Consider the following 18,212-nt stretch of genomic DNA (forward strand, 5'->3'; position numbering starts at 1 on the left):
GAGGATGTTGCCACCCCCCTCTATGAGGTCATGGGCAGCTCTGCTAGCTGCCTGGGGACGCTGGCCCAGCCTCTGTGAGCTCACAACCTCCTACAGAGGCTGTTGTCCCTCTAAGCACCACCTTCAACACCTTCCACCCCCTCATGGGCACAAGGTCACCTGCCACCCCGGCTGTTGCAGGCAAGCCAGCTTTCCTTTAAGACCACCAGGAAGAAGGATCTATCACAAGGTGAATAAAAATTGTGTATCTATGTTCCTGACTGCGTATGCTGCGTCCCCTGACGCTGCTTAGAATTTGCTTTCAAGAAAATGTGGACAAGCTGTCTGAAAAGTACAAGAGATTTGGGCTTTTTTTAACTCCGCTGTTTTCATACAGCAGTGATTGGCATTCTCACAAAGATACGTACAGAGGTAGTGGGTTTTCTTCCTAAATTAGAATATACATTTGCACATAGAAAGTCAGCAGAAGCCAGAAACTCCTGTCTCTCCAACACTCAAATATTGCTTTTCTGCTGGTTGACAGTCTCTTGCCTCTAAACAAGTATTGCTAAACTGAGTGCCACTTGTGTCAGGAGATGGGAGATGTCGTATCTTGGAGAAATGATGCTTCGGGTCACCATGTCACCCACCACAATACGTGGTGTGAGGCAAGGAGGTGTTTTTTGCCTCCTCTAAATTGCTTCTCCTGACCCACATCGCCCAGTCTGCAGCTTGTGCTGGTCCCAGGTTCTCAGTCCCCGGCACCCATCCATGCTCCTGAACCCTGGGCTTTCTCCCTGATGCCTGGTAGAGCTGCTTGAGAGCCGGCAGCTGCATTGCCATCTAGTGGATTTTGAACACAAAAGCAAAGAGGAGTCAGAAAAGATGATTGGAAGTGGGAACATTAGGAAAAAAAAAACACCACCAAAACCTGGAATGGAAGAGTTATGAAGCCAATGGAGAGCTTCACTGTTGTAGGCTCACCCATCTCTTTACTTTCACAGGCACGATCTCGTTATTAACATAATAATCTAATACTGAGTATTAATAAACAAGTATGAATTCAAGTATGCTTTTAGTATGAGGGAAGCTGGTACTAAAAAAGGAACCTGTACACAATCCTACTATACTAGTCTATCATGGATATAAAAAAGAATTTATAAATTGCATTTATAATGAAGACTAATCTTTTTTCATTATTTGGTTTAAGATTGGTTTTTCAGACAGAACAAAAAAAAAAAACCCAAGTACAACAAAGAGAAGTCTTCTATTCAGGTACATTTTTATTAATTCTTAAATTACTTTTTTTTTTTTTCCCAAAAATCAAAACCAAAAAAACAAACCACAACAAATCAGAGCAAGAGACTACAAATCATGTTCTTTCTTCCAGCTTTTTTTTTTTAAATCTGAAAAAATAAGAATCTTTGCTAGCATATTGTAAAATGCAGAATCTGGGCATGCTCTTGGCAACTCCACATTGGTGCGACTAGGTAAAGCACATGAAAATAAATTCAGTGCATTAATAGGGCTGTAATCCTACAGACACTTGCATGTGTGTATAATCCCTTTTCAGTCAACAGAGAAGCAACTGTGAGCAGAAATATTTACCTGTGGGTTGGCAGGAGCAGGGCATTACTGACCTTACAGGGTCATTCACAGCCAGGCATGCCTGGAACACTACAACCAGTTTCTCTCAGTGTAGGACAAGACTGTGTATGTTTGCCTATAGACCCATGCTTCTCTTACCTGCTAATCTACTGGGATTAAAGTTTATTTAAAGAAGATCTCTGGCTGGCTCCTTAGGAAGGGGTGGGACAGGAAATGGCAGTTAAATATGCTTCAGCTGGTCCTTGTAAGCACTTCTGTGAACAGGGAATTCAGCCTATTAGATTTAGCACTAATCCACACCAAGAGTTTAGCCACCACAGCTGTCCTGATGAGTCCTCCAGATGACAACATGGACTGGCTTGTTGAAATTGTTTTCTCCCATCATGTTGTCATCTTTGATACAGAAACACAGAGAAAAATCACACTTTCTCACCACTGCTGCTCCAGCAGTGAATATTATTGTCACTATTACAAACTACAGTTCAAGATTATCTGCAATGCATTCCAGAAAACAGCTGAAGGAAAGGTGTGAAGTATTTGAAGCATTGCCTCCCAGAAGTACCTATAAACCAGTTCCCTATTAATATATTTCAGCGCCAAGTCCCTGCTCTGTTGCATCTCTTGCTCTGCTGCCACTAAAAAGAAAAAAAGCCATTCGTAGTTCTTTTACCATAATGAATCAAAAAGGTTTCTGCAGGCATAGCTGCTGCAGCCGCTGTCACAGCAGGAGAGAGAACTCCAACTTCAATTCACTGAACCTGCTGTCTCACCAAAGAAGTCACTTCATGTATAGCACGCTGGTATTTTTCTGAGGCTGCTTTAAACTCAGCCAGGTGCTTCTCATAGCTTCTCACAGCTGCCAGAAGCTGATTCCTCTCCACAGCTCCCAGGATGGCATGGAGGATCATTTCAATGCCAAGCCCGAGAATGGTGATGGTGATTCCCCCAAGAACAGATGCCCCAATCTGTGCAAGGAGGCTGACAAGCTTGCTAACAGTGAGAGTGATAAAATTGGAGCCAAGTAGTTTGATAGCTACCATCTCTGCTGTTGAAGTTGCTTCTGCAAGAATGATGGAAAAAACTTTATGGGCTATTGCAATTTTCTCCAGCTCGGGCTCTTTGATGTCATACAGCTTCTGGTACAGCACAGGCTCTAGCTTTTCCTTCATGTCGCTGTCAATCTTCTGTACCTGACGCTGAATCTCACGCATTGCTTGAATGATAATGTCACAGTTTTCCTTGACAGTGCTGCTTTCTCTCATCTGAATGTGGGTAATGGTGCAGCCCAGGTGTTCATTCAGCACTCCAGCCAGCTCATTTGTTGCATGGAAATTTGTGGACATACAGTCGAGCAATTCCTGGTGCAGATTGATCAGTTCTTGTCTTCGCTTGGGGTTATCTGGGTAAAGGAGGTCACTCAGCGCCATTCTTCAGAAACAGGCTATTTTAAGAGAGATAAGAAATCTCTTACTCTGTTCAACACCCATAGCCCTAGCCCTTAAAGAGCAGTGAAATGTCCTTTGCCTCTGCCTCACTGTTTCTTTTTATACTCAGCAGGTCAAATGCCAAGACATAGCTTGTAAATGCAGAAATGCCAATCCTTGTTTTGGATCTTTAGCCAACTGATTGGAAAAGGACCTTATAAGACATTGGACATACTCATAGCAACAGAAATAGCTGACAAATATGTAATTAGCAGACTGGTAAAATGAACATGGGTCATTCTTCACCTTGGAAACTGAAGTTACTAGAAGGTGAACTAGTTACCTAAAAACCTGAACAATCTCATCTAACCAGAAAAATCTAAAATAAGCTGTGGAAATGAAAGGCCTGTTCTAGACACATTTTTGTATCAGGCTATTTTTTTCCAGTTAATATTAGCGGGTGCTCACCAAGCTCCTAGCACATGGCTGGGCAGAATCTGGCCCTGCCTTATTGCTTTACAGACCAGAGCACAAAATTTAACTTCTTCACTTTTTTTAGCTCCCCTAAACACTTGTGTGTAATCCTTATGGTCACTATTCTTCTCTGAGCCATCACTGCTTTGCCAGCAAAAAGACATATTTGGTATATTTTTCTTCATCACCTGCATGTCAGTATGCAGAGTCCAAAGTGACTGAGTTATGAGTGAGCATGGAGTTACTCCTCATCACCAGGCTTCTGTAATCAATTCTGTGCTACTTCCTTTTAACTCATCATCAGCTGCGAAGTAAAAATTATTTAGCATGATTTTTACTTAAATGCATGTGTCTTACTTTGCAACAGGAGCAAGCTATGAATGAGTAGGATGGCTCGTTTCTCTGTTGGTACTTTTGCATTCTCAGCCCTGTTATTGCAAATCTGGGCCACTTTTATGCAGTGCTTTATATTTTTCCAAGATAAATAAATGTCTTCTTGCTGTCAGTGCCTACATATCACAGTTACAGCGACAAATAGGTAGGTGTAGGAGACTAGCTGGATTTTTCTCTTTAAATGATACCTTTGTGTCATTTTGGTCCTTTGTAGTTCTTGCATTATCTGCCAACTGCAAATCACCTGACACTGACCCAGCTGTATTTTACTAAACGCACCCTCCCCCACAAGATCACTGTAGAAAACCAGAATTATTTCAACAGTCTCCTAGTCAACTTTTAGTCTTAGTGTTGAAATACAAGCCAGTCTGAAGAGAGTTTTTTCCACAATATTTTGTGCAGTACTCTATGTTTCAGCCACTTACCTTGTAGCTCTGCCAAGAGAATAAACTCTTTAACACATCTTTCTTTTTCTTCAAGCTGGAAGGAGCAAAGTACATATACAGTAAAGGTTTGTGATTTTCAGGAAACATAAAGCCATGTCAATACAAGGTGTGAATTCATGTCAGTCTTGCCTCAGGGATTCCTCTCTGACTCAGTGTGATATTAGATCCTTTTCACACCAGTGATGTTTTGTTGAAAGGCCATTGTTTTTCCTTATTTGTAGAAAATGAGAAGACAAAATGTTCTAAGAAGAACAACACTTCAACAAACATTTTACATACTAGACAGGTGTGGAGGAGACTTTTAGCATCTATTCTTTATGTGTTATTGTTTCAGCTTCTAATAACTGCTCTAGATTTTGTCTCCTAATGCTAAAATTACCTCTTACTCTTCACATCAAAACTTCTGCTAGTCTTTACATTTGCTTTCTAGAGTTAGACAGACCACATATATTTCCATATTTCTAACTATTTCTCCAGCTCTAGGAAGATTTTCTCCAGAAGCTTTTCTAATTAAACATTTAGACTGCCTACCTGATCTTGTCTGAGTGCGCCTGCAACCAGCTGAATGTGTATGGGACAGTGACTTCATCCTCTTTCCCCTGTGTTCCTCTGGTGGTTTCCAGCAGCATGTGATGAGTGAGGGATCCAGAGGCTGGGCTTCAGCTGGGTCCTGTTGCCTGCCTACTTGTCATTAATTCTATTGTGTGATGTTTACCCAGCTTCATTTTATTTTCTTCCTCCTTTCCCCTTCCAGTTCTAACACATTTCAGTTTATTTCATGCTAGTTCCCAAGTGTTAGGTCCTCCAAAGGCCTTCTGTTCCTGGAGAGAGTAGGTACAGCATGAATCGCCCTGCCTACAGCAAAGGTGCCATCACAGGTACCTACAGCCATGCTGAAAGGGGATGGTATCACTTGCTGTTCGCAGAACATAGAACATGTAGGACAGTGCTTTTCATGCATACAAATACAGGATTAGTATTTGTACTGGGATTTATAAATTTCTGTTGTTTATAAGCAAAACACTAGTGATTGCAGCTGTTCCCTGAAGTAATGAATTGTTGCCATGACTGGTTTTGTACACCTGCGAATTATGGAAAAAAGTTGAACAGTCCCACACAAGTAGAAAAATAGATACCACAGACAGTGAAAACAGACTTTGTCTGTCTCCGTGTTTTCTCACAACAGACTACAGCAGTAAGACAAGCTTGTACTTCTGCCTTCATCCAAGCTAGACATCTGCCATGCTCTGATCCTCAGAAAAATAGACCTGCTGCCCGCTAGGCTCTGGTCATGAATGCTGCCACCCCAGCAGAGAATGGTTGAGTTCTCAGATGAAAGTAAAAGATCAAGCATAAAATGAGTACGCTGCAATTGCCAGCGTGTTTTCCTCTGAAAGCCGAGCTATTGTATTCAACCCAGAGCCAGAGTACTAAACTCCCCTTGTTTTCAGAGCTGTAGGCGTGAGAAGATGAGCTGAGAGAGAACACTAATGATTTAACTATTACATTTCTGCAATGGTCAATTAGTTGTGACTCCTTTTTTTAGCTGAGAATGCCATGTAGTCCTGAAATACTTCTTCCAATATTGAACTGAATTGACTTGATCAGGCTGGCAACTGCCTCTGTGTCACATTCCGTAGGCTGGAAAATGATTTCAGATCTTCAAGGTTTACAGTGGATGCAAATTCTTCTCTTCTAAAGTCTTTACCATTTGCAACATGACAGAAAAATATTTAAACAATAAGCAAGCAGTTTTATTCCTAATTTACTCCAGGTTTCTAGGAAAGATTGACAGCTATTGTTTCAGACCTATTAAATTTGAGGTAAGGACTTCATCTGGAGTGTCTGTCACCCTTCCTTACTGCAATTTGCCAGGTCCTCTCCTCTGATGCCGTGAGAGTAGAAGAAGTGGTGTGGAGCCCCAGAGCCAGCTCAGGCTGAACAGCAGTGGAGGCTAAAATCAATTTTGCCATTTCACACAATTTCAGATCACTTTTGCCACAGGAAGGGAAAGGAGGAAGAGGCAGAGGGCTGAGCTGAGCAGTGAGAGAAAAGACATAAAAAGTGTGCAGTGGGAAGTGGCAACTGCTTGGACACATCTAACTGCACATCTAACCACAGCAATAGCTGATGAAGCATGTCTGCTGCATCCAGTCTGGCTTTCCAGGGCTCTGGGACAAGCAAAGGCAACATCAGGAGCAGTCCCTCAGCTGCATGCTCTCTCAGGACTGTGCCTGCAGTTGGCCTTGGGAGAACTCTTAGGTGCAAGCAGAAGGACGTAACTTCCTTAGCTGTCAAAAAAGAAGGGAGCTCAGTCAGGAGAGTGTTTTGTGCTTCCGCCCACCACAGGATGCTTGCAACATTTAGCCACTCTATGAACTGACAGATAAGGGTCACTTCACGGGAAAATGTAGCCTGGCAAAACATTGCATTACTCAGTCGTCAGTCTTGCTTCATCTCTTGTATGTAGATGTCTGATGCATTTGACTTTGCTTTGTCTGTTCCCCCCTCTCCAGAACCGGAGTTTAATTCTGTGTAGACCCACCAGTATATACAAACTGAAGGATTTTAGTTCTAAGGATGATGTAAAGTATATTGTTTGCTAGGATTCACATAAATTTACCAATAAACATGAAATGGCAAGAATATTTCACTTACAGCACTTCCCTTGCTTTTCAGATTGCATGCTGAAGTCATACTTCCTGCAGCCGGAAGAGTAACGATACTTGCAGCTGTTTCCACCGTATTTTGCTGGCCTGCCTGATAAGACCGCTGCGAAGACTGACAAAGAGCGTTTTCTGTGCTTTCTTCTAACTGTGATGTCTTGGGGGAGGGTGGGTCAGGTGGGTTGATAATTTGTAATATTGATTTCAGAAATGTACCATTCTAACTGAAAATATATCCAGTCTTATTCCCCTGGGTCTTATGGATTTCCTCTGCTTGCTTTTCAGAGTCAGACCCCACTCCAGAAATGTTAGCCAGCCTTGGTTTTGACAGTGATAGGAAAGGCTGGTGAGGGCCTGCCAAAATCTGCATGACTTAGTGTACATCTGTCTCTTCAACCAACACAATATTCCGACTCCTCAATGCGCATCTTGGCACCAACTTCCCCATCATGGCGGTAAAAGAAAACTTCAGCATTAAAGACAATCTGCAGCTCCTGGTCAGTGCTTTGAAAGAGATGCAAGCCACCATGGAAACAAAAGACAAAGATGTACAGGAAAGCATCAGACACAGTTTGTGTGCTAAGATCGCTGGTCCCATCACCTCTCCGCAGGGCAAGATAGCTGCAGTAAAGGAACTTTATGACCATTACAAGAGGGTTGTAGAAAGCATCATGGGAGCACTTGTTGCAGCGATGATGAAGCATGACAATTTCCCTGACATAGTGGAGTCTGCTATTCATCAGTTATTGAGTTCACCTGCCTTATCCCTCCAAGTATCAGAACTTCTCATGGACTATGCTGATATTGTGAAGATGCTGCAACAAAATGAGCGTGACCCCCCCCCAGATAAAAATCCACCGTCACATTAAAATGCTCTATGATATGCAGCAGTTAGTGGGGTCCTTACAATGGCTCCGCAACATTGTCTTGATCCCTCCTGAAATCATGGCTCCCCTGTATGATCTCTTAAAAGGAAAGAACCCATGGGAACAAAAAACTCTAACAACAGAAGCAGCAAACTCTCTCGACTTTATCGAGCAACAGGTATTGTCAAGCACACTTGCCAGATGGAATCGAAATCTGCCACTTGATCTGTATGTACACTTCACAAAAGGGGGGGGAGTGGGAGCACTAGCACAGGGCCCCCCTGAAAAAGCTCAACCAATACAATGGGTAGTTCAGGGAAAACCGTCACGCGCATTCTCTCCAGGAGTCGAATGCCTTGGTAATCTCATCATGAAAGGCAGAAAACTCGCCCTGAGACACCTAGGCATCGAACCCGCCAGGATATACCTACCCTTCCGCAAACAACTCCCTGCGCAGTCAGTGGCAACGTCAGAGTATCTGGCCATAGCTCTCGTCGGATTCGGCGGCGAAGTTCGTTACGCTGCAAAGCCTCCCTGGACTCAAATGATGGCAGTTGTCAACATCGACCTCCCGCAAAAAATCATAGACCGGCCCCAACAAGGACCAACGGTCTTCACAGATGCATCCTCAGCGACCTCAACAGCGGCGGCGGTATGGCAATCAGGAGAAGAATGGCACTGTGTTAAAATGACCGATAGTGCCCTTTCAGTCCAACAATTAGAAGCAACGGCCGTAGTGCTAGCGTGCTGACTGTTCCCTACAGAGCATCTCAACATAGTGACTGACTCAATGTTCGTGGCCAAGCTTTGTTTAGCCATGTCGGGGCCCGGCGTGTCAACATCCACAACAGCTCTAATGCTAGAAGAAGCACTTTTCTCCCCAAAGGGCACCATATCAGTCATTCACATTAACAGCCACAACCCAATTAAAGGGTTTTTCCAAATCGGTAATGACAAGGCAGATGCCACTGCAAAAGGGGTGTGGACGCTAAGAGATGCCCGTCAGCTACACGAGTCTCTCCACATCAGAGCTAAAGCACTAGCAAAAAAATGCGGGATCTCAGTCACCGACGCGAAACACATAGTAGCCACGTGTCCTCACTGTCAGAAAACACCACTGTGGTCCAGTGGAGTCAACCCCAGAGGTCTCAAGGCCTCCGAAGTGTGGCAAACAGATTTTACGCTCTGTCAGTTGCTGAAACCTCAAGCGTGGCTAGCGGTAACCGTAGATACATATAGCGGAATAATTGTAGCCACACAACACCTTAAGACCGACTCCAAAGCAACCATTCAGCATTGGTTGACAGCCATGGCATGGCTCGGTATCCCTAATCAGATCAAAACAGACAACGGTCCAAATTTCATCTCTAAATCAGTCCAAACATTTACTTTGAAGTGGGGTATCACCCTAACACATGGTATTCCGTATAATAGCACAGGTCAAGCTATAGTCGAACGAGCAAATCAGACTGTAAAATCTAAATTAGAAGTGTTAGCGAAAACAGAGGGTTTTGCTAACGCCATTCCCCTGGGAGACCAAACACGCCTGTTAGCTACCGCTCTTTTAGCACTAAATCAATTCCCCAGGGGGGAAGAGGTAAACAGTCCCACCCAGAAACATTGGGCCACCCGAGCACTAGAAGAAGGCCCGTTAGTCATAATCAGAAATGAGCTGGGAGAGTGGGAACAAGGGTGGAGGTTAGTCCTTACAGGGCGAGGGTATGCCGCTGTCAAAAAAGATGGTAAAGTTAAGTGGTGTCCGCTTAAGTCCATTAAACCAGACCTCCAGAATAAAACTAATGAAAACTGTGAGTTTTTGTTCACAGGACCGGATCATCGGACACCCCCGTAACCCGTACACCTCAGTGACCAGAAAAGATGACAAGTCAGCAAGCATCCTGTCCGAGCCTGAGAGTTCCGCGCCGGCAGAACCCAAACAATGGCAGAATAGCCTCCGCAAAAGGGGGCTGCAATGCCTTTGTGTGATCTTGATTTTGGAACTTCCCACTATAGGACAAACAGAAATGGTTACCATCGACCCACCAGTTCTCCTAAAAGAGGTACTAATACTTTGGATGTGCTGCCCCTTAATAGTCTCAACAAATGAACACCACCAGCCCTTTAAGTGGACTTTAAGTCGATTCGAAAACCAAGAGATTATCGCAACCCAAATAACGTCAGGGGAACCAAGCTTTACTTCCACTCTATGTCAGCTAGCCCTGAGGCCCCGATGCTGGGAATATATGGGATTTTATATGTGCCCTAGCTCAAATCCTGGAAAGGGGTACTGTAACTACCCTAATCAATACTACTGCAGTCACTGGGGTTGTGAGACCATAGCCCCTGGATGGATACCGGGCAGCGGCACAGATAAATACCTAAAGGTCCAGTGGGGTCCATACGGGTGCATCCCACCGCGAGGGTGGCAAGGACGTGGAAACTGTAAATACCTCTTTTTAAATGTTACCCAACCCACGGACCAAGGCTGGATATCCGGAAGAATGTGGGGGATAAGATACTTGGAGCCTGGGACCGATAAAGGAGGATTAATTTTCATAAAAAAGGAAGAAATAAAAAATCCTCCTCAGGGAGTTGGCCCCAATCTAATCATTAGTGGACCAGAGATAACTACCAGCCCCATAGAAACCACCAAAATTACTGTAACATCCTCCCTAAACAAGATGGGAGAAACCCCCTTGTGGAAAGTAAATGAAACTCCTCTGTGGAAAGTAAATGAACCCCCCCTGTGGAAAATAATGCAAGCTACCTATCACACCTTGAACCAAACTAACCCAGACCTAACTACACACTGTTGGCTGTGCTATGATGTAAGGCCCCCTTTCTATGAGGCCATAGGGGTAAATACAACATACAGCTTAGACACCTGAACCGTACCACCTCAGTGTTCTTGGAAAGATAAGAAAAAAGGGGTAACCATGCAATATGTTTCTGGATCTGGGGTCTGTATAGGCAAAGTGTGGGGACAAAAGCGGAAGCTCTGTAGTTCTGTCTCGTCCACAGTGGGAAAAACCAATGCAAAATGGGTTATTCCCTCTGAAGGAGCTCAATGGATCTGTTCCAAAACAGGCCTTACTCCATGCATCTCTCTGGCTGTGTTTAATGCTTCTAATGAATATTGCATTCAAGTCATTATTGTTCCAAGAATCCTATAACACGAAGAAAAAATAATCTATGACTATTGGGATGCGGAAAAACACCACATTACAAAAAGGGAACCCATCACTGCTATCACAATAGCCACCTTGTTAGGTATTGGAGTAGTAGGGGCCGGAACAGGAATAACATCTCTTATACAACAACAGCAAGGTTTCAGCTCCTTAAGAGCCGCAGTAGACGAAGACCTGGAACGAATAGAAAAATCAATCACGGCATTAGAAAAGTCCCTAACTTCACTATCAGAAGTTGTGTTACAAAATAGGAGGGGAATGGATATTCTTTTCTTGCGACAGGGGGGCCTCTGCTCTGCATTAGGGGAAGAGTGCTGTTTTTATGCTGATCACACCGGAGTAGCCAGAGATACCATGGCCAAACTTAGAGAAGGTCTAGAAAAAAGAAAAAGAGACAAAGAAGCCCAGCAAGGATGGTTCGAATCGTGGTTTAACCATTCGCCATGGTTAACCACCCTGATATCCACCTTGATAGGGCCGATCGCGATGATCGTAATGACACTAATTTTTGGACCCTGTATACTGAACAAGATCGTGTCATTCGTCAAGAATCGGCTAGAGAAAGTTAACATTATGTTTGTAGAACACCAACAACTGCTTTAAAAATGTACCTACCCAGTGTTATCCTCAATCGTCCCTAAAAGTTACCTCAACTTCTACCCGTTTACTGTGCCTTATGTTTTTTATTCAAGTTTATAGCATATACTTTTTAACACTACTGTACAATATAGAATAAGAGTAAGAATAACAATAGAATTTTTAAGATTATATTTTAGCTAATTTACAAATGCATTTGTTTAAGGTACCTTATCTTCGTAATCGTAAGATTTTAATATTTACATTTTTCAAATTGTAGTTAAGGTTAATTCAGGTTAAGTCTGGCCAGATATTAAGTTTAAGTCTTAAGGTTAAGTATTAAAACTTTTATATTTTATATTAACCTATTTAGTCAAGCATAAGGAGGGGGGAAATGTGGATAGTTAGGGCCTGGCGGTCGGAAGATGTCGCGCTGTACGGAAAGGTAGGCCCCCCCCTCCTCTCCTGATAACCAGTAGCGTCTAACCCATGGGGTAAGCAGACGGAAGTGACGCTGTAAACCTAAGCTATATAATACTGTGCTACTCGTCAATAAACACCATTTGCTGTCCACCACGTTGGTGTCTGTGAGCTGATGGCCCGAGCGGCCGGGGGGTAGGTCGCCGTGCCGTTCCTGAACCAGGTCGCCACGCCAACAAAGGCAACAAATGAGACACCGAGTACCACAGAAGAAAGCTCCTCCTCAAGTGGAACGTCACAGCAGCTCAGGCTTCACTCTCTACCCTCCTCCTCTTCATTTCTTGCTTTCCTACAGGCTATCTTTCGAGGACATAGATCCATAAAGAAAAGCCTGAAAATAGCAGCTGACTACTTAGAGGAGGCTTTCAGGGTGCTGAAGCCACCTTGTGAAGGATTCCAAGCCTTTGTTAAAATGGTTGAAGCCTGTGTCTCAGCAATAACAGAGAGGCAGGAAGAGACATAAATGTGCTGAAGTGTCAGAAATCCATCTTGATTCCTGTAATTCTCACATAGGAAGGAGTTTAAGCATGTTTTAACACACATATAAAAGGTATTTGCAGCAGCTGCTTCGAATCTTTTTGTTCTGTTTTGAAATCTGGGCTTAGTATCTTTGAGCATTTAGGGGTCAAAATCAGGTTCTGACAACTCCTTATTCAAAATCACTGCTAAATAAAAAGCAACAAAAAAGTAACATGAAATAAAGATCGAAAACAAACTAATAGTAAAAGAGCTCTGTATTAAATCTGTTTTAGCTGCCTGGGCAAGCACATCTCAGGGTTTCAGGGACAGTAGTTCAGTTTCTCAGAACATGTTACTAGCTTTTAGATGATTTGATGATGGCCTCTGCCATTACAGACACCGAAATCTGATACACAAGACTTGAAGCCTCAAACTCCTCCATTTAATCTGCTAAAACCTGAAGATGTCCAAATTCCTTAAGTGCCTACATTTCTAATGCTAATATTTCTCGTCTGCCGAAGTTCTGCATTCCTTGTCACAGGATTTCCAAGGGAATGGCAGCACCAAGCTTTTATGGAGTTGCTCCGAGTGTCAAGCACTTCACACAGGTGCTTTTGGCTGGTCTTACTTTTGACTAAGCAACTGATCGGCAACTTCTGCAGTCCTCTAGTATTCAGATCTCTTTTTGGATAGCTAACTTGTTGCTTACTGTGTCAGACAGGGGATGGTGAATACAGGACTCCAGCTTCCTTCTACGATCAGCAGTGACTGAAAGCTGGGGTCATTTGTGAAATGTGTCAGTTAGTTTCAGTTCAATTATTTGATGACTCTGCTGCGAAGTTAAATCACCATGACTAGTTTCCTCGGACCAGTAAGATAACCTCTCTGACCGTAGCCTCAGCCCAGAGCCAATGTCAGTGGGGGTGAGGGACCAGGGGTGAAGAATCAAGCAGGGCACGTTGGAAAGGGGAATTGCAGGCAGACAATGTTTCTTGTCATTTCCACACTGTTATTTTTTGGAGATGGGAGAACTTAATCTCTGTTCTGGCTTGAGTGTCTAAAGCTCCAGAAGTGCTAAATGAATGCATTAAAGTGAGAGGAGTCTATAGCTAAATCAGAAATTCCAGGTCCAGTTTGTGATGTTGATTCAGCTTCCAGCATTAAACATTGCAGACCAGTGAAGCAGAAAGGCAGGTAAATGAATTTCAGTCATATCCAACACCCATGAAGATAGCAATGGGCTCCACAGGCTCTCCTTCATTTCAGCATGAAATGACGAGCATGTATTCATCAGCCACTAGAGGATTGTTACCAGCACAGGATCTGCCTGAGTTTTTCAGAAGAGATGAGAAAGTGGAACTTGAAAGCTGAAGACAGGCCTGACAAGTTTCGCGATCCTCTGCTGCTAAGTTCATGTCTTAAGGCAGCTTTATGCTTCTGTCCCCCATATGTGCGATGCAAACAGTCAGCTTGACATGAGAGCTATGGCTTTCGTGCATGGGGTCATGCAGTGGGGAAAGATCACTGTGCTGCAGCCACAGACTTTGCTGTCCTCTGGGACCCTGCACTCAAAGGAGATATGCAAGGCTGCACAGTTACCGACTTGGCTTTACCACCATGGTGCCTTCTGCATCCCACAGACAGACACTCACTAAAAATAAAGGTACCAAGAGATCTGTAAAGAGTCAAAAGTCCATATGTGTCTTTCCTGAATGCCTAAAGGAAAAGCTGCCTACAGTGAAGGGTGCCAGTGCCCTACTCTTCAGAAAGGCCATACATAACTGCCCTCCTACCTGAATGGGTCCAGGGAATGTCTGTTTTGATGAACTAGGCTGAATGTTCCAGTCCCAGCTGGAGAGCTGCAGCTGAAAGCAAAGGGAGGGTTGAACATTCTGTAATAACAGGAGCTCCAGAGATTGATTTCCTGTGAATTCTTCTTGCCCGCTATTCATGTGTATATATGTATATCTGGATGCAGCCAGAGAATCAGTCATTGCGGGCCAAGCACAAGAGAACTCCAACTATACCAGGAAGAACAGCAGAGGCAGGGGCAGTGGAACCGCTGTTCTTGCTTCTTGAAGCTGAAAGAAAGTTGAAAGCAGTGATTTAGACCTCTTTTGGCTGGCTAAAGCTTCCTGCACTTGCTAACACAGCCTTTGCCCAGATGTGTCATTTCCTCAGGTCTGTCTACTGTTTTGACTTAAGTTCAGGCACAAACTCTCATTCCAGAACGATTGCTTTGTGCTCATATATTGCATTAATACATTGTTGCTCAGAGAGACAAAAGCAAGGGTCCGATGCTGGTGGTGGACTCACAGAAGGACAGGGCTGTGGAACAGGCTCAGTGAGGTCTTCCAGCACAGAATAGTTACCTCTGTAGCCAGGATACTCATAGTGTGTGCTTTGCTAAAGGATACCTTTCCTCCCTTCTGCCACAGGAGAGAGAACACAACTAAAGTAGCGATAGTTTTGTCCCGAGGCTTGCAAGCCACCATAATAAATATCTGAATTCAAGCTGCCTGCGAATCTCATCTACTGCCCTTGCAGCAGGAATGCTGGGGACCCAAATACTTGTGTCCTATGACATCTTTGCAAAGGCAGATGGGATAAATAGAGGCTGCAGAGAAACCTGAGACCTGCTGTGTACCAGATGGATTAATCTCTCGTGAGCTGTGGGGTGCTCCTAAGTTTCACAACAAAGAGAAGAAAACTGGGTCATGTGGCTCTCATAGGCAAACACAGTGGACAAGCTACAGATATGGCCTTGAGTGTCACCCTGTGAAGGAGCAGCTGGTGAGAGCTGCTTGCAGTACTTGAGACCAGACTGTCCTGCGTTCCCCCTGCATGAAAGGCTATATACAATACCTTCCACGAGCTGGCAGTGATACTTGCTGTAGTTCCCCACAGAACGCAGATCCAGACGGTTACCGTGCTGTGTCCGAAAGAAACTTTTGACAAGGAATATCTCATAAGGGGGAATGAGGACTTCCATCTCGGATGTGTGGTAAGAAAAGCCTTGAACAGCTGCTCCGAGGCAAGTGGTCACTGTGAAAAAAGTTTCATTCCCAAACTTCTGGGCTACATTCCAGAGGCGAGAGGTAGAGGTGAAACGGCCAAATCGCACCCTGCTGCCTACCACAGCCTCGATATATAAGTCTTTCACACCCCTGTGCACCCGGTAGCACTTATATTTCCCCGTGCTCTCCTTGCTGCTCTGCCATTGCTTCATTATCTGGATGGCAGTTGTTAGGTAAAAGTGAAAATATTTGAAACTGAAATTGTGTGCATAGTGCTCTGGAGAGCTTCCTGCTGTTGACGTGGCCCAGTTCAGCTGAGAGTGCAGGGAAGAGTTCATGGTGTAAGCCATGAGGACTATGGCATGGCTCTCATGCATCTGCCTCAAGAGACCTACAGGGCTTTTTAACAAAGCCTCCTGAGCCTTCTTCCAGAGACTCAAATAGTCCTTGTTACCAGCTATTTCCTTTTGGAAGTAGTCTCCTCTCTCCAGTTCTTCCATCACCTGCTCTCTGCACCCCAGGTACTGGTCATCAAAGGAATGCAGAGCCATATCCATCATGAGGTGGGGCACAGCCTGCAACATAAAAGCAAATCAAGATTAGCGTCAGAAGTGTGAACTTTTTGTGTATCTCTATGGATGCAAGCCACATTTTTCCCTACCCGCTTCTGGCCTCTTTGTCATTACTGGCAGAGCAAGCATAGCAGGTAGGCATCTTTGACAAGCCCTTCCTGAGCAACCTCAGGGCATTGTCCAAGCCCCACCTCAGGCAAATGCCAGCCAGGATGCCAGAGTTCTTATTTTACGTGATCAGTGGCATTAAAAACTTCAGGAGAGATTGCCCTTTGGAAAGCGAGGGTATAGACCCTGCAGGACAAACTCATGGTCCATTTATTTTGATATTCTGATCATGATTAGCAAGTGTATTTGAAGAGGGAACGAATAAGCAAAACAACATGCTCAGGGCAGTGCAGCCTGAACACATCTCAGGGGTGAATTTCTTCTTTGTGTCACGTGTTTGGGCTCCAGTGCAAGTAGATATTCACTTCATCTCAAACATTCATCCCAGACACATCAGCAAATCAATACCTTTTTTAGCCTCTGAAGTTGTACTGGCCCATAAACTATACAGGGACTCAGTTTACTTCTCCATGATACTGTAGTTGCTTTAAAGGAAAACTAAAAGGCAGTCACAAGGAATAGAGCAATATTGTCACTGTCCCATCCAGCAACACACTGTTTTTGTCAGAGCCTCAGCTGAGACAGGCTGGAAAAGGACAGTAATGTGAGATCTACTCATAGACACAACCTGGGAAGTCATCTGGCTCCAAACAAGAGGAAATTTCCAACCAAATAGTTAAACGGAATTAGGACAGGTAAGAAATGGAACAGAGTAATTGAGAGCAGAAGAATTTAAGCTGAACCCAAAGCCCCATAAAGAAAGTGTTTCAAATTAAAGAGAAAATCAGATTATTTCAGTGGAATGAATAATTTCACCATTTCAAAGAAATAACTGTTTCCTTCCTCTTACCAGCCTTTGCAATGAGATCAGCAACAGAAGGGTGCCCAGTAGCTTTGGCATCCGAGAGTCAACCCAAGACACTGTAAAGAACATTGAGCTCAAGCAGAGGTCATTTACATCTGTTTCTTTTTTTTATTTTTATTATCCTGAACTGGAAAATTCTGCAGTTTGTAATTTGCACTCAGGTTTTGGTGACTGTTCTTCAACCAAACAGTCACCAGATTCTTACAGCAATTCAGAAATCATTGATCAAAACAAACAGAAAATATACTGGCAGAAGTGTGCCCACAATCCCCAAGGAAGGGTCTGGTTGCACCAACTCCAACTGGTGTAGAAGTCCTTCACCTTGATACTTCTCTTAATTCCAAGGTATCTGGTGTTCTTGTTCTTGCAAAAAGGCAGAAAGCTGCAGCTTGGAGAAGTCTGAGGCAGTTCTCTTCTGAGGAGTGATGTGTCAGAATGAGGTGAAGAGCACTCCTTGGTCAAGAGCTTAAAAAGCCCTTTTAAAGAAGTGCAGAGCTCTGATAAAGCCAACACAGAAATGCAGGGTAGGTTCGGATCACATCTGGAAGCAGAGATAACGTAGCTGTCCCTCTCCTTCTTAGCTCCCGCTGGTTTCTAATAATCTGCTGCCAATCCTACCCATGTACTGCTGCAGAGTGGCACCTTGTTGAACTGTTTACATTAAAAACACCCAGAATGAGTGTGTAAATACAGATTCTATACTGAGACTAACCCCTCTCTAGTAGCTGCTTTCCAGTCACCCTTCCCCTAAACAGCAGCGAGTTACCTGCAAAGCCCCATGGCCTCTGACAACTCTTCTGCACAGGAAAGGAGCCTCGAGGAGGTGTCAGGGCCTCCTTCTGATCACAGAGAAGTGAAGTCCGTCTTCCATTGCCTGTTAGTGACAGGCTGGGTGAGGGGCACTTGCGGTCATGGTGTGATTCCCAGGGAAAAGAGACATTTGTGCAGCTGCTTGGATTCTGTGGACAGAAAGCATTTGCTGAATATTGCTGAAAAAGGGTGAGAGATGACATAAAGGTCTCATACTGGGTTCCTTTCAAAGTGATCTATAACCCTGCACCAGCTGATGCTGCTGACAGTATCTGCATCCA

At 44.1% G+C, this 18,212-nt stretch overlaps 2 protein-coding genes across 8 annotated transcripts; both read right to left on the bottom strand.

The window, feature by feature from the left end:
- Positions 1 to 1,290: 1,290 nt before the first annotated feature.
- SMCO3 (single-pass membrane protein with coiled-coil domains 3) lies at positions 1,291 to 14,370 on the bottom strand. Of its 3 annotated transcripts, none has more exons than XM_075428217.1 (2): positions 14,353 to 14,370; positions 1,291 to 3,028 (listed from the first exon to the last, which is right to left on the bottom strand). In XM_075428217.1, exon 2 carries the CDS (start codon positions 3,012 to 3,014, stop codon positions 2,337 to 2,339), a length of 678 nt encoding a protein of 225 aa, XP_075284332.1. In that variant the 5' UTR covers positions 3,015 to 3,028; positions 14,353 to 14,370; the 3' UTR covers positions 1,291 to 2,336. The 3 variants fall into 3 exon arrangements, with proteins under 3 accessions (XP_075284332.1, XP_075284333.1, XP_075284331.1); XM_075428218.1 differs by lacking the exon at positions 14,353 to 14,370 and adding an exon at positions 8,288 to 10,459; XM_075428216.1 differs by lacking the exon at positions 14,353 to 14,370 and adding an exon at positions 4,304 to 4,361.
- ART4 (ADP-ribosyltransferase 4 (inactive) (Dombrock blood group)) lies at positions 3,004 to 17,529 on the bottom strand. 5 transcript variants are annotated; one of them, XR_012764733.1, is made up of 5 exons: positions 17,107 to 17,519; positions 15,425 to 16,151; positions 14,353 to 14,640; positions 4,304 to 4,358; positions 3,004 to 3,028 (listed from the first exon to the last, which is right to left on the bottom strand). XR_012764733.1 is itself a non-coding variant. In XM_009940141.2 (3 exons), exons 1-3 carry the CDS (start codon positions 17,188 to 17,190, stop codon positions 14,546 to 14,548), a joined length of 906 nt encoding a protein of 301 aa, XP_009938443.1. In that variant the 5' UTR covers positions 17,191 to 17,519; the 3' UTR covers positions 11,841 to 14,545. The 5 variants fall into 5 exon arrangements, 1 of the variants encoding a protein (XP_009938443.1); XR_012764735.1 differs by lacking the exons at positions 3,004 to 3,028; positions 4,304 to 4,358 and adding an exon at positions 5,121 to 5,145 and having other exon boundaries at positions 13,269 to 14,640; positions 17,107 to 17,177; positions 17,443 to 17,529; XR_012764732.1 differs by lacking the exons at positions 3,004 to 3,028; positions 4,304 to 4,358 and adding an exon at positions 5,121 to 5,145 and having other exon boundaries at positions 13,269 to 14,640.
- Between the last annotated feature and the right edge of the window lie 683 nt (positions 17,530 to 18,212).

This window comes from Opisthocomus hoazin, chromosome 8, assembly GCF_030867145.1.
Source record: "Opisthocomus hoazin isolate bOpiHoa1 chromosome 8, bOpiHoa1.hap1, whole genome shotgun sequence".
Taxonomy (NCBI): Eukaryota; Metazoa; Chordata; class Aves; order Opisthocomiformes; family Opisthocomidae; genus Opisthocomus; species Opisthocomus hoazin.